The sequence below is a fragment of the Lissotriton vulgaris genome, chromosome 5, assembly GCF_964263255.1.
Source record: "Lissotriton vulgaris chromosome 5, aLisVul1.2, whole genome shotgun sequence".
Classification (NCBI taxonomy): domain Eukaryota; kingdom Metazoa; phylum Chordata; class Amphibia; order Caudata; family Salamandridae; genus Lissotriton; species Lissotriton vulgaris.
In genome coordinates this window covers 1160364539-1160380717 of record NC_141693.1, presented here as the reverse complement: position 1 = coordinate 1160380717, position 16179 = coordinate 1160364539, and the positions used below count along the sequence as shown (strand labels likewise).

The window sequence follows — 16179 nt, the reverse complement described above, 5'->3', positions numbered from 1 at the left end:
AACATTTTGACTTCTGTGGTCCCCTGACTGAACCACTATTTGAAGCTGGAGTCCAGGTTTTAGCAGTTTCTACGATTTTAACTTTAAAAAAAAATAATAATACACAAACAAGTGTACATAAAAAAAGCATAAATAGAATATTTAATTTAATTCATAAACAAAAAATAAACAACAATTGAAATTTTAATTTTAATGGGACGTTTGGAGCTTTTTAAATTTTGGTTTTATTTCAAAAAGAAAAAAAATAATCTAGACTCTATCACTTTGTCTTTTTTGCTACTAATGCATTTCTTTTTGTCTGCATACCAGTGCTTCATTTGAGGCCACCAATTGTCCATACTAGATATTGCTTGCTGTACTTGTTCTTCTCCATCGAATCAAGCAAAGGATCGTAACTAAATGTTTCTTTCACTTTCTTATCTTTCACGTTACCGCAGCTTTTTAATCTTTTCAGTTTTCGTTTTTATGTGTATGTGCTTTTACAGTTGCAGAACCTAGGTAAAGAACCGCTGTACCCTACACTCTCCCAGGCCCCCTATCGGCATCTTTCTAAACATAAAATTCCCCTCTACTGCCTTGTCCACAACAGCTCACAGATTCCCCATAGCAAAATGCCAAGATACACCCCATCCACCAACCACCCAATATAAAATGTTTGACATGTACATAGGCGTCGTCAGGCATCCCCAACATGAAACCAGTCCCCAAAAAATGCAATAGTGTATTGGAGGTCTGCTAGAACTAAAACACTTGTACATGCTAATGGGTCTCAGGACAACATGAACGAGAACCTCCCAGTCAATTGGTTCAGCAAGTCGTTAGCACTGGTTAAATGCCACTATATAGATATGATCAATATCCACCTACAGAAATATAGCATCCACTACATCGCCTACTACTTTAATTTGTACATTTGCTCTGCACACCTCTACAACCACTTGCATAGATTTACCCTGTAATGTAGGGCTTAGTTAGACTGAAGTAGTGGAGGCAATTTTTTTTGTCATGTGAAAAATTGTATGCAATAAACATGTCATGAAAACACTTGCAGAGTATGGGATCCCTAAGGACTGGTCTGCATACAAGAAGATCCTCAACAGCCACGTTTTATTGTGCTTTTTGAAGACTTTTAAAGAGGAAACTATTCAGAGCTCGATTAGAAGGATGGTTGTTGAATGTAATGGCTATGTGCCAAGGTATGCTTATTCATTCCTCCTTTGGTGGCCAATTTTGTTCAGGGAATGACTAAATGCACTTGGTTCACACATCTTGCATCCCTTGGTGAAGTGTAAATTTGAATTTTATCTTTCAGGTTGGAGGGGAGCTAGGTCATGAATGTATTTATGTGCCATGCATGCTGTTTTGAAGCCTGTTATATTTGCGACTGGAAGCCAATGTAATTCCAGTATTTCATAGCTGCCATGGTTGCTTTAATTTCAGTATTTTAGGATTTTGCAAAGTATTACGAAAATTAAGGCTAAAGTTAGGGGCTGCTCCCACTTATGAGGCTCTGTCAATAGTGTCAAGGAGAGAGAAAGGGCTCAGCAATGTATACTGTTGAAAGAAACTACGGTTTTAATATTTCTGTAAGTTCTTGGTCTATGATTGCGCCCAAACTTTTAACGTTTTCTGCCAGAGTAATGGTTTCTCCGAATACTTTTTAAGGTACTCACTCGCCATATCAGTGAGGCTCTTTTCTGTGGACTGAACACAATTTTGTTATGACAGCTATTCTAACGTTGCTTCTGTTCCAATTCGAAGAGGACCTGGCTTGGCAGTTTGGCTGGATTTTTCCTATCAACCCTTTGGGTGCTTATGACGGCTCCATGCCGTCATGAGTCACGGGCGGCGTGTGTTCATGATGGCTTGGAGCGTCATGTCGCTCCGTTCAAAAGTGGCACAAATTCCCCGCCTGTGCAGGTGAAATAATGAGTGGGCGGGGTCATGGCGGCTCCACGCTGTCATGAGAACATGCCGCCCGTGACTCATGGCGTGGAGCCTTCATAAGTACAGGAGTGCCACGCCCACCCTCTAGCCCCCCCCCCCGCGCTGCGGCAGAATTCGCGGCGCAGGGAAGGGGTTAAAGCAGCACTTAGGCTGATTTGCCTATGGCTCTGACTAATCTGAGGTGGCACAGTGGGCAAATAAACGATTAATTGGAATGAGGCCTAGAGTAATTACCAGTGGCTGAAATTAATTCAAGAATTCTATCTATCACTTTTTTTTTAATTTTCCATGTATCACTTTAAAAACACTTCCTGTAGTATAAAAAACAAACAACTGCAAACCGTACTATCCTGTAACTCCTTTTCCCAAATCAGTAACTAGAGTTTCAGTTGATTGGCAGCTGCCAGCTTTATCTACCTTCTGTTGCTAGCTAACAAATGCAATTGTGATTCCAGACAAGCTCTTTAAGTCTGGGTAACCGCAGAGACTACAGGGCCTAAGGGAACAAGGAGTCAAACTCCATTCCCTGTACTGGCAGTAGCCCACATGCAGCTCTTAGTGCAAGATGAAATGTACATAGCAAGATAGAGGATGAAGTAAGGTTTTATGCTCAGGGACTTAAGATGACATAAAATAAATGAATCTACACATTTACAGGCTTTCGAAAAAAAATACTCCATGGGTGTGCTCCTGTACATGAGCTGTGTTTATGTAAGCAAAACCGTAGCCTTCTTAAATCGCAGAACTCTTCTACAACTTTAAAATGCTAAAGGTCGGCGCAGCTGACACGACTGTATTCATTTACAAGTTGAAAAAGAATAATCTCCTCTGTGTGGCCCACCACTTCCATTGTCACAAGAAATCCTAATGCAAAAGAGTAAACACTTTTGACTCCGCCACGCTACACGGAGCTCCGCTAGCGGCGGAGTGAGTTAGATAAATGCTGTGCGCTGTGATTTTTAGTGCAAGGTGATGACCACACTGTACAATCATCACGAATGGCACCATGCAAAGCGCAGACGGGCCCTGCTTCGTTTCTGCCGCTCAATTAGATTTTTACTTGAGCTGCAGCTTTCTCAACACGAAGGCTCAGTTTCGCAAAGCAAGCGGTCACAAGCATACGCGACCACTCGCAATGAGATGAGAGAGGGAGGGGAAGCAATGACACCCGTCCGTCCATCCATAAAGTACTTGAGGCTGCGTTTATTTACGGGGACCATAAAATACCCCCAAACATAAGTTTTAAATGGACCTTTCTTACCTTCAGGTGGCACTGACAGGCTAACACAGCATCACAAAAGCGCATGCAATTCCTCCACTGAGTTTATATGTCAGGTGGACTACAGAAGGTCAGCCACAAAGTTTTACAATATTTCAGAATGGCACAGCTGGTGGCAAAAAAAGAATCGTCTCTCGGTTACTTTAAAGAAGTAGCAGTTGGATAATGATTTCCTCCTTGAACATTTTAGTAAGTCGTAGTTATTTCTTTAAAGGTTTCATGATGTTGTGGTTACCAAGGCCATGGTACCTCAGACCTCATGGTCAAAGATGGGGCTCGGGCAGCTGAATAATTCAATGTCACCATCCCCATGAGTTGGAATAGGGTTTCTTTTTTGCGTTTTGTCTGTCTTTCTTCTCTTGTACCACAAAGTATCATTTTCACCAGATGATAACAATGGCCCATGTCCTTATATCAAATAGCCATAGAAATGTTTTGTACTTCCTTTCATGTGTCCTGGGCGAAGACCTTTGTCGTCCTTGTTAGAGGGTCTGAGGACTGTATTTCATCTCTTATCCCTCGCAGTCGAGTTATTACTGTGCCAAAGGCTCCCTACTGCTTCTGTGGCATCGCAGATTAGTCATGCCATTAGAAGGTTGGAAATTAGTGTGCCTAATTCTTGTGAACATCTGCATCTGGTGTAGGGCTGTTGATTGCTGGACCGTAACAATTTCTTCCAGAGGTCAGATGGGAGTGGAGATCGGGCCGGGATCCGCATTTGCTCACCGCATAAAGGTGTGGGATTTGCTTTTGGCAGCTAAGCTACACAGGTAGTGGTAGAAGAGGAGTATGCCCATCAAGCAGGGTCACTAATTAGAGCTATTCACCTGCACGTTAAAACATCCTCAGTCATTCTGATCAGCTATCCACCATGGCTTGCTACAATTCATTAAGTTGATGCATGTCATGGTTTCAGGATAGACTGCCTTTAGGTGTATGCTTCCATCTTCCTTTTATGGGGGATGATTCCCTTGACAAGCAACTGAGGTAGGCGAGCCCTCCAATTATGGTCTAGAAGACTTCACCAAGCTTGTTCCCAGCTGAGGGAAGGGAGCTATTCCCCACGTGCAGGAAGTCACTTTTAATGCTAACCCAGTTTATGAAGGTGTTACTAGTCAAAGTCCCAACTTTAGGGGGGGGGCAGGAATATTTGATTCTGTGTCCTGAATTAGGGTCGAGCTACCCAATCAAATACAATCAGTCTTTTATTTTAGGCCACTAGCCACTTAAGAAAGGCAACATTCTTTTAGGCAGTTTCCTAGGCAAGCTGAGGAACTCTGATTGGGCAGGATGAGGTTTATATACCAGCCCAAAGTCACATCTATGCTATTCTTACCATTTTAAGGGTATTATACTTCCAGCAAGTTGAAGAGTCACTGGTCATGGACTGGTCCTGTATTGGAGAACCGTAGTCCTACAGACATGTATTCAGAGAGCAGGGTTATCAACTATCCATTTTATTATTCATAATGCCCAGTGGTTGATAAACTAAAGATCCATTTAGAGGATACTACATGGGGGTTTACTCCAAGGGGCACTGTAGACCTCACTCAAGGGTTGCAGCTAAAACTCTACAACGTTAGTACTTGTTAATGTTCCTAAATCAAGAAAAAGATGGTGGAAGAGTTGCGTTCTACAGGAGAAATATGGCCTATTGCTAGCTGGATACCTGCGTTCTAATCCACCTTTCTCACTTGACAGAAAAAATGGTGAACCTGGAAAAATCACTTCCGCTCCCAACACCTGTGCTCCATTATAAGATGAGAGTTAAAAACGGAAATACTGCAACCTATATCATTGAAGTTGTACTGCTGGGACACTGACTTTAGATCATATGACCTTTATTTTCTCCTCTGTTTTAGATGGTTCAAGCTCGAGTCGAAACCAGGAAAGAAGTCAAAGGACCGTGGTGAGATCAAGGCCAGCATCCAGTTTGTAAGGAACAACATGACAGCCAGCATGTTTGACCTGTCCATGAAGGACAAGTCCCGCTCACCCTTTTCCAAGCTGAAGGATAAGGTGAAGTTCCGTAAGCATGATGGCACCTTCTCGGACACCTCTTCCGCTATAATTCCCAGTCGCAGTGGCTCCACACCCGATGCCAGCCTAGTGGGTCCACTTGACCCTGTTATTGAACCCCAGTCAAAGGCCAAACCCCGGAAACCTTTCCTCCTGGGCCCGCAGCGGCTATCCGCAGCGCATTCCATGTCAGATCTGATGGTCCCACCAGGGTCCAGGCCTGGAGGTGTTGGACAGAGCCTACCCATCCAGCGGCAGCTAGACTCTGTCATCTCTGGTGAGGACAGCGGTGAGTACGACCACTTTCATATAATGTCGTACCCTGGTCCGACTGTCACATTGGCTCATTATTGTTGCCTTTTTGCTCATGTATTGTGCCAGTATTTTGAAATGCATGTACATATCGTGGATGCTCAGTGCACTCTATCCAGCTGGTACAAAGCAATGGTCCAAAAATTCCTAGCAGATGTCTTAATTATGAAGGCCTGCATCAGAAACATCAAGGGGCCAGCAAATTGATACCAAAACTGGTCTGACCCATGACTTTGTCCCAGCCCTGCTGCACGCCACAGTCTGGACTACTCGCAAACTAACTCCTATGAGAGACCAGCGTGAGTGGGCCACGTGGAATCTATTTTTATCTAATTAATAAATGCCATCCCTTTTAACCTGTGGCGCTAATTTGCATGGGGAGTGGTGAAACTCAAAGCCCAGCTAGACTCCAAACCTCCTTCACCTACACAGTGCACCTCAGATTTAGACAATTGCGTCACTGTGTGAGCACACTATTGGTAAAGACCACTTTAATCTTTAAAAAAATGTGCCACTCATGCCCTGTGTCTGGCGGAAGATGTCACATCCCACGACTTATTGCAGAAGCATCCTCCCCCCTAATCTCTATAGCATAAGTTGATGGGTCACTTCTAGAGTTTTGAGACTTCTAGAAACGATGTCAATAGATATTATCTTTTCCTTCTCAGTATCCAGCTGGTCTAGTACTGAGAGATGGTGAGCAGTGTTGCTATTCAAAAGAGTTTAATCGCTCTTCCACTCGCAGACCTGGTGCTATGCAAGTAAATACTAGACAGCCACCTTCAGCATCACGTTCAAGGGGCTCCAGACTATTGATTAAAGAATTACGTTTGGCCAGGGGAGCAGGGGCATAGCTTGGTCGGTAAGATTGAGGGTGGGGGTGAGCATCAGATGTCCCAACAAAAACATTATAAATAAATCCTGCAGGCATATCATGTTTAAAGAATGTTATAGGACAAGCAGGGTGCATGAGGGGGGCTTAAGGGACAGGGAAAGAAAGAGGAATGGGGATTGGTTGGGATACCAAGTGAAAAACTCAATATTAGTCAGCATTTTTTAGGACTTTCAAAACAGAGATTAGTGTGTGTGTTTTTGTTAAATATGGGCGAAATGTGCGAATTCGCGTTCCGCGAACTCGCAATTCGCAAAATCTGCGAATTCGTGCAAATTTGTTTTTATTGCGTGTTCGCAAGGGTTTTTGCCAGTTCGCAAGGGTATTTTACACGTTCGGGAACGCGAACTTACTTGTGTGGTCGCAACGGTCGCGATCATGTTGTTTCTACGTGTCTAGCCTGTTTGCGACCCTGTGGTTCATCGCGGCCACCCTCCGGTTCACCATTGCCACCCTTTGGTTCACCTCTGCCACCCTCTGGTTCATCACTATCACCCTCTGGTTCTTCACTGCCACCCTCTGGTTCATCACAGCACCCTCTGGTTCACCACTGCCACCCTCTGGTTCACCACTGCCACCCTCTGGTTCACCACTGCCACCCTCTGGTTCACCACTGCCACCCTCTGGTTCAGGACTGCCACCCTCTGGTTCATCACTACTATCCTCTGGTTCATCACCCTCTGGTTCATCACTGCCACCCTCTGGTTCATCACTGCCACCCTCTGGTTCATTACTGCCACCCTTTGGTTCATTACTGCCACCCTTTGGTTCATCACTGCCACCCTCTGGTTCATCACTGCCACCCTCTGGTTCATCACTGCCACCCTCTGGTTCATCACTGCCACCCTCTGGTTCATCACTGCCACCCTCTGGTTCATCACTGCCACCCTCTGGTTCATCACTGCCACCCTCTTGTTCAAGACTGCCACCCTCTTGTTCAAGACTGCCACCCTCTGGTTCAAGACTGCCACCCTCTGGTTCATCACTGTCCCTCTCTGGTTCATCACTGCCACCCTTTGGTTCATCACTGCCACCCTTTGGTTCATCACTGCCACCCTCTGGTTCGTCACTGCCACCCTCTGGTTCGCCACTGCCCCCCTCTGGTTCGCCACTGCCACCCTCTGGTTCGCCACTGCCACCCTCTGGTTCGCCACTGCCACCCTCTGGTTCGCCACTGCCACCCTCTGGTTCGCCACTGCCACCCTCTGGTTCGCCACTGCCACCCTCTGGCTCAGGACTGCCACCCTCTGGTTCCGGACTGCCGCCCTCTGGTTCCGGACTGCCGCCCTCTGGTTCCGGACTGCCGCCCTCTGGTTCCGGACTGCCGCCCTCTGGTTCCGGACTGCCACCCTCTGGTTCCGGACTGCCACCCTCTGGTTCATCAACTGCCACCCTCTGGTTCATCAACTGCCACCCTCTGGTTCATCAACTGCCACCCTCTGGTTCATCAACTGCCACCCTCTGGTTCATCAACTGCCACCCTCTGGTTCGCCAGTGCCACCCTCTGGTTCGCCAGTGCCACCCTCTGGTTCATCCCTGCCACCCTCTGGTTCATCCCTGCCACCCTCTGGTTCATCCCTGCCACCCTCTGGTTCATCTCTGCCACCCTCTGGTTCACCACTGTAGATTATGGGGGGAAAGCACACCTGCCCAGCCTCAACTGAGATGAATTAATTTGGGGCTGGTTAATGTGTCACTGAATTTTAGCTTCAGGTCTGGCACCTGCTTCCTTATCTGTAAGTGCTTCCTGTTGCAGTTTAATTTTTTACAGGAGCATTGTGCCATACTTGTAACTATTCTCTGACCCTGCTTTGAGGGTCAGAGCAGGGTCAGAGAATAGTTGCAAGTAGGCAACTGAACTCTGGAGGGGCCCCTCAGGAAGCACTACAGGGAATGGTTACAAATTAGCTTGAACTTTTGCACCTGCTAAGTGCTTTCAGTTTTGCAAAATTCATTTTTCTGCAATTTCGCGAGATTCGCCGGGCACGACATTCGCGTGAAATCGAACTCTCAATCCGCAAATTCGTGCAAATTTGAGGATTGTTTTTTTTTTTGCGTGTTCGCGGGGTTTTTTGCGTCTTCGCGGGCCGCTTGCAGCGCAAAGACCGCAAAGTTACCCATGCGGTCATACATGGGCGCGGCCATCTTGTGCGCGTTTCCGGGCGCTATTGGCAATCTCTTGTTGTGTGCGGTGCGGTATTACGAGTTCGCAGGTGTTTTTGCGTACTCGCGGGAAAAATATCGCACAAACTTACCCACGCGGTCCTCAATGGGCGCGGCAATCTTGTTTTTCATTCATTGCTATGGTTCTGGGCATGCTTTTCCTATCAAGCTTCAATCTTTGCCATCCTTTGTTTGTTAGTTTGAAGTTTTCTTTTATCTTTTTTACTTCTGATCTATCCCTCTATTTTTCTAGATCTATATTTTGTGTTTTCTTCTACTTTTGGTTACTATAAAACTACTTGTTTTGCCTCTTCGTGTATTCACTTTTTCCCTATTCTCTTTCCCATTTATTATTTCCATTCCTGTCCAGGACCATGGCAAAGGGAGCCGAGAAGGGGAAGGGTCCCGCACCCCGTACCCGGCTCCCATGCGGGCGATTGCGGGGGAGCAAGTCACAGCCTGGGAGATCTTCAGCGCGGAGGAGGTGGTCGCACTGGTTTACTATGTGCAGCGCCGCCTCCCCAAGACCATTGCGGCAGGATCGCTAGCGGGTAGGGGCTCCGGGAGCGTCGGAAGCCGTGGGAGAAGGTGTGCCTGGCCATGTATAAACACTCTCGGGTCCGGCGCACCTACAACCAGGCCACGCACTGGTGGTCCGACCTCCTGGTCCGTGAACACGACCTGCTAGGCATCAAGATCCCCGGGCCTGGTGAGTAGTAGTAGCTATTTAATCACTACTCTGTTTTCTCCTGCTCTATGTGTTATCATATTTCAAATTTTTGTTTTTTCCGAAGAGCAATAATGCTGCTGATTAGATTGTAGGTAAGTTATGTTTCAAAATGTTCTGTGATTGCATTTCAGGTGAACGGCTCTCCTGCTCAGTGGCGGTGCTACTATGCTTATTTGTTTTCGATTGTTTGTGCTCATTTCATTGGCCTGAGTAATTATGTATGAGTGTACTTTACAGAACTGCAAAATGCTAGACACTAAGGGGCAGATTTACAATTACTGGCACATCCCTGCAAATTAGCAGGGATGCGCCAGTAATTGTGCGCCACGCCTCCACCACCCATGGTGCGCCGCATACAATGCGCACCATGGGGCAAAAACGACACAAGAAGCGTCACGCATCTGTGCCCTACAGTCAGCGAATTGCTGGAGTTGCGTCGCAACCACGACGCAGCTCCAGCAATGATCTGGGGTGCCCTATTTCCCCAATGCTGCGTTAAGCCGTACGTCTGCTTCAAGCAGGCGCAGGGTTTTGAGTGACGCAGCATTGGCCTAAAAGTGACTAAGTGAAATCTTGTAGATTTCACTCAGCCACTTTTAGGATGCGTTCCTGCGCAGGAACGCACTCCCTGGCGCGGGAACGCCCCCTAATGGTGCAGGGCTTTACAACGTGATGCATCTCCCAGATGCGTCACGTTGTTAATACACCCCACACCATGGCGCCTCTTTTGCGCTGCCGCTGCGTCACAAAAGTCACACAACGATGGAGCAAAAGAGCCGCAGGGGGCTTGTAAATCTGCCCCTAGAGACTCAAGTACAGTCCTTCCTTTGTACACCTGCCACTACGAAGAGATAGTCGTGGTGGGTTGATAGTTTGAGTATTTTAATGACTGGTTATGTAGTAGGAAACTTACTTTTTTGTGTTCTCACTGGTCTGCAATCACGATGGACTTTGTCACTTCGCGTGCTGCGTAGTGCTGCCTGCCAGTCCTAGTCGAACCTTTTTGTAGTTGGTTTAGTGAGTTACATAACTTTCCAAGTCGACGGTCTGCGAATCCAGCAATACTAATATTCTAGTAGACCACATCAGATAGGTCAATAAATGTAGAGCAATTGTTGTCTATTTGCTATTTCCCTGAAATAATTTGTTATTGTTCTTTTGAAATGTTTGATTTGGTTGACAACAATCATCCATGTTTGGGTCTTTCTTTCATGTTGTACATCAGCTTCCCCCAGGGGCAAGAGGACAGAGGAGGAGGTAGCAGCGCCGGCGGAAGAGGACCAGGAAGGCCAGGATCGGTCCGGCGAGGGCTCCTCTGCTGGCCCCAGTAAGTTTTCATGTTAATATTAATAATTATACTTCCCTATCTTTTTAGAGTACCTATTTTTTACTAACGTTCCTCATTCGTTTTTTTTCTAAATTGTCTTTGATCTTCTTGTAGACTGTTTCTAAATTCTTATCCTGCCTCTACTATGACTCCCTGTGGTACTACTAGATTATTATTATTAGTCAGTCTGTGTAGCTAAACAAAAATCCTGTTCTATTCAGCAATAGCTCTATGCACTGAGTGCAGTCCTCTGGGTTGTCCATAATGTCATTTGAAGTCTTCTAAATGTTTATGCTTTGACAATTCCCAACAATAAACTGTCAATGACCACCAAGAAAGAATAAGATACTAGTTTGCTTTTTGATTGGATAGGAGGACAATCCATACTACTATTGTTGCAAGAACAATCCTGCACAAACATAACTATGGACACTAAATAGTGCATTGTTTATCAATTATAATAGGCGCAGTTAGACTTTCCACATACCTCAGTCATAACAGAATTTGAACCCCCAATCTCCTTATTGACTAGCTAGTGTGACAGTCATTTAGCTCCCTAATTCATCGATGATTGATCCCCAATGATGATTATCCAACCCAGGACATAAGACTACGGAGTCAGAGTCCAGAACTGTCAGAGCCACGGACTCATGCTTGCAAATTGCAAACCCTTTCGCTCACTCATGACTAAAAACCACAGAGTCTGTGTAAGTTTTAAAGCTTTATTAAAAGTAAAAACATTTATTAAAATCAAGTTCATCATACAACATAAACGGTGGATTGAAAATGCTTAGTGATTTCACACATTAATTGGGCGAGCCCTCACCTGGTTGGAAGTTTGTTCAAATCTTCTTTGTGGTGCTGAATCGTTGCTGACTCCGTCCTAGTGATGATGATCTGATCTTGCTCTTGTTCTTAGAAGGGAAGCTTCTGTCTGTTATGAGAAAAACGGTGCATGTTAAAAAGCAAGCATTCATCAGTTGTGCCAAAAAGTGTAGCAAGACAACACCCTTCCCTGAAGTATTTACTGGGCGGAACATTGGCACAACCATCCACCGATGCCGGGGCCAGTGCGGAGGTGGGCACTCCTGGGGCGGAGGCGGTGCAACAGCCAGCGGAAACTGCTGTGGGGGATGCCACGGTAGTGGCAGACAGTGGTAAGTTATTATATTCCTTACTTATTGAGATTGCAGACTGCAGTGTGCTCTCCTCACGGGTGTATATGTTGTACATTACCAGTATACTATACTGTTAAGAAGACTTACAAATTTAGAACTAAGTTTTTATCAACCAGGTAGTAGCCTCCTCTAAATTGACTTAAACTCAGCTGTGAAAGTTTTTTCGAGAATCCAAGTCAGATCAGAGATGAACTTAATGGATGGGATGAACAAAAAGGGAAAGAAGGGTGTAAGTAAGTGTGGAAGGACGAGCGAGTTAAAAGTAATGATGACTGGCAAAGAATGATTCGTGTTTTTGAATGCTGCCCGAGGTGGCTGGGAATATGATGCATGGCTGGTTGAAGGATGAAGCAAGGATGGGTGGAAGGTGAAAGGGAAGAGGACTGCCTGGGTGGGTGAAACAGAAACTGTATGTGTGCGCAATATTTCCTTTGGTTGAAATTCAAATGCAAGTCAAGCACGGATGCATGGCTTGCGGTTTCCAAAATAAAATGAAAATGTTGTTTTCCCGTGAGAAAAAGTAAGGTTTGTCCAGTTGAGACATTAAGAAGAATGATTGACATTTACTTTGAATGTATGGATGCCTGGATCCTGGTACTATCTGACTCATAGATAGCATATGTGTATGTAGAGCGAGTAGACGGTCACTGGATGAACTAAATGTTACTTTGAAGAGCATGTAACACCGCACCCGCACGTCCGTTCCAGTGTAGGAAAGGCAAGGAAAAGAAGTTGTAATTCTTCTGAATACTACCATGAATAGCAGCAGTAGTTTGTATTGCAAGCACAGCATATATCCGGCGATTACGGGGGCCACTCACTACCTCTCTTAATAATTTTAGTACAACTCTGTCATTCATGTGTGGCCTATCCGTGTTCACTCAATAAAAAACAAAGCACCTAAAGTCATCCCATATGTAATCAAATACATATCCTGGGAAGGGATAGATAATCATATTAATTATCTTCTTCATTTTCCTTTTCTAGTAGTCATTGGCACTGTAGGGTGAAAGTTAAATTAATAAAGCAGTAGCCCTTGTAACTGAGTATTCTCAGTGCCACCCATAATAGAAAAGTAAGAGCTTCACCACCTGCATGTACTGGACTGGTACAGTAATGCAAGCCTGTGTCATCATGGCGTGCGTCTGTTTTTCTCGGGTGCAAGTTGACTGCGCTGGCATTTTGCCGGCTTCTAGAAGTTTCAATCAGTGACACTTATATAGCGCGCTACCTACCCGTAGGGTCTCAAGGCGCTGGAGGGGGAGGGGGGGGGGGGGGGCGCTACTGCTCGAACAGCCAGGTCTTCAGCTTCTTCCTGAAGGAGAGGTGGTCTTGGGTCAGGCGCAGGTCGGTTGGGAGGGAGTTCCAGGTCTTGGCGGCCAGGTAGGAGAAGGACCTTCCTCCCGTAGTCGCTCTTCGGATGCGGGGGACGGTGGCGAGGGCGTGGTTGGCTGATCGGAGGTGGCATTTGGGAGCGTAGAAGTTGATTCGGCTGTTGAGGTAGCTCGGGCCCTGGTCGTGTAGGGCTTTGTGTGCGTGGGTGAGGAGGCGGAAGGTGATTCTTTTGTTGACGGGGAGCCAGTGAAGGTCTCTCAGATGTCCGGTGATGTGGCTGGTTCGTGGGATGTCGAGGATGAGTCTGGCTGAGGCGTTCTGGATCCGCTGGAGTCTCTTCTGGAGCTTGGCGGTGGTACCGGCGTAGAGGGCGTTGCCGTAGTCCAGTCGGCTGGTGACGAGGGCCTGGGTGACGGTCTTCCTGGTCTCGGTGGGGATCCACCAGAAGATCTTCCGTAGCATGCGTAGGATGTTGAAGCACGCCGAGGAGACGTTGTTGACTTGCCTGGTCATGGAGAGGGAGGAGTCCAGGATGAAGCCCAGGTTGCGTGCATGGTCTGTCGGTTTGGGTGCGGTGCCCAGGGCGGGGGGCCACCAGGAGTCGTCCCAGGCGGAGGGTGAAGAACCCAGGATGAGGACCTCCGTCTTGTCAGAGTTCAGTTTCAGGCGGCTGGTCGTCATCCACTCGGCTACCTCTTTCATCCCTTCGTGCAGGTTGGCTCTGGCGGAGGCGGGGTCGTTGGTCAGGGAGAGGATCAGCTGGGTGTCGTCGGCGTAGGAGATTATGCTGAGGTTGTGTTTGCGTACGATGGCCGCGAGGGGGCTCATGTAGACGTTGAAGAGGGTGGGGCTCAGAGATGACCCTTGAGGGACGCCGCAGATGACTTGGGAGGCCTCTGACTTGTACGGTGGTAGGCGGACTCTCTGTGTTCTTCCGTCGAGGAAGGAGATGATCCATTCCAGCGCCTTGTCCTGGATTCCAGCGTTGCTGAGGCGCTGTACTAGGGTGCGGTGGCAGACAGTGTCGAATGCCGCGGAGAGGTCTAGGAGGATGAGGGCCGCTGTTTCTCCATTGTCCATCAGGGTTCGGATGTCATCGGTGGCGGCGATGAGGGCGGTCTCGGTGCTGTGATTGGCTCGGAAGCCGGACTGTGAGGGGTCGAGGGATCCGTTCGTCTCGAGGAAGGCGGCCAGCTGCTTGTTGACGGTCTTCTCGGTGACTTTGGCTGGAAACGGGAGGAGCGAGATGGGGCGGTAGTTCTTGAGTTCGGTGGGGTCCGCTGTTGGTTTCTTGAGGAGAGCGCTGAGTTCGGCGTGTTTCCAGCTCTCGGGGAAGGTGGCGGTGTCGAAGGAGGTGTTGATGATGTCCCGCAGGTGGGGTGCGATGACAGCGTCGGCCTTGTTGAAGACGTGGTGAGGGCAGGGGTCGGTCGGTGATCCGGAGTGGATGGAGTTCATTGTGCGGATGGTGTCTTCGGTGCTGATCGGGGTCCAGGCGTGGAGGGTGGTGGTGGGGGGTGGTTGTTCGGTCATGGTGTGCGTTGGTTGGTTGTTGAAGCTGTTGTGTATGTCCGCGATCTTGTTGTGGAAGTATGACGCGAGGGAGTTGCAGAGGTCGTGCGATGGGGTGATGTCGTTGTTTCCTGCGCTGGGGTTGGAGAGCTCTTTCACGATGTTGAAGAGCTCTTTGCAGTTGTGTGCGTTGTTGTCCAGCCGGTCCTTGAATGCTGTTTTCTTGGCGGCGCGGATCAGCTGGTGGTGCTTCCGGGTGGCAAGCTTGAGGGAGGTCCTGTTGTCCGGTGTAGGTTCCCTTCTCCAGACTTTCTCGAGGGCTCGGCAGTTCTTCTTGGAGCTCTTGAGTTCGTCGGTGAACCACGGGGCTTTCTTGCTGCCGGGTCTGCTGGGCGGGGTCCTCAGCGGGGCGAGCTCGTCCGCGCAGTTGCTGATCCACTTCGTGAGGTTGTCGGCGGCCTGGCTGGGGTTCGCTGAGCTGGCAGGAGGGTGTTGGCTCAGGGAGGTGGCGAGCTGGTCTGCTGTGATCTTGTTCCAGCTTCTGCGGACGGCCTGTTGCTGGTGGTGGTGGGTCGTCGTTCTCTTGAAGGTGAAGTGGACGCAGCTGTGGTCCGTCCATTGAAGCTCTGTGGCGTGGCTGAAGTCGATGTCTGGGCTGGAGGAGAAGACTGCGTCCAGTGTGTGTCCGGCGAGGTGGGTGGGGGTGGACACCAGTTGCTTGAGTCCAAGATTGGCGAGGTTGTCGAGCAGGGTGCTGGTGTTGCGGTCGTTGTTGTTCTCCAGATGGAAGTTGAGGTCCCCCAGGAGGATGTAGTCAGCAGAGGGGAGGGCATGCGGGCTGACGAAGTCGGCGATGTCCTCGCTGAATTGTGTGCGTGGTCCAGGGGGTCGGTAGATCACGGTGCCTCTGAGGGTGGTGTTCGGGCTGGTGTGGATCTGGAAATGCAGGTGTTCGGTGGTGGTCAGGGTGTTGTCGGTGCTGGTCGTGAGACGGATGGTGTTCCTGTGGATGATGGCGATGCCTCCTCCCATCTGGTTGGCGTTGCGGTCCCTCCGGACGATCTTGTAGCCCTCTGGGATAGCGATGGCGATGTCGGGAGCTGAAGAGGCGTTCATCCAGGTCTCCGTGAGGAAGGCAACGTCCGGGGCTGTGGCGTCTAGAAGGTTCCAGAGTTCGATGGCGTGTCTGTGGACGGAGCGGGTGTTGAGCAGGATGCACTTGAGGTGGGTGCTGCTGGTGTTCGACTTGGCGGGTGCTGGTGCGAGGCAGGTCCGGATGCAGGTGAATTTGCAGGCGTGGCAGCTGAAAGGTCCGTGGGTGCGTCGTGGAGTGGCTTGATGGCATTCTGGGAGTCGGCCGGTGTTGAGTGCGATGAGGGTGGCGGCGGAGTACGTCAGGCGGGTCGGTCGGGGTCTTCGTTGGCCAGGGGTCCTGGCGCTGGGCGCGATCCGGGCGCAGACGGGCTTACCTTTGGCGCGCCTTCG

General features: G+C 48.5%; 1 protein-coding gene across 1 annotated transcript in view; it reads left to right on the top strand.

The window, feature by feature from the left end:
• Window positions 1-16179, top strand: part of RAB11FIP2 (RAB11 family interacting protein 2) — a 133143-nt gene that overhangs the window by 58635 nt on the left and 58329 nt on the right. Inside the window, exon 2 of the mRNA XM_086922920.1 lies at window positions 5089-5534. Within this exon, the coding sequence (XP_086779046.1) occupies window positions 5089-5534 (446 nt within the window). The remainder of the gene's footprint in view (window positions 1-5088; window positions 5535-16179) is intronic.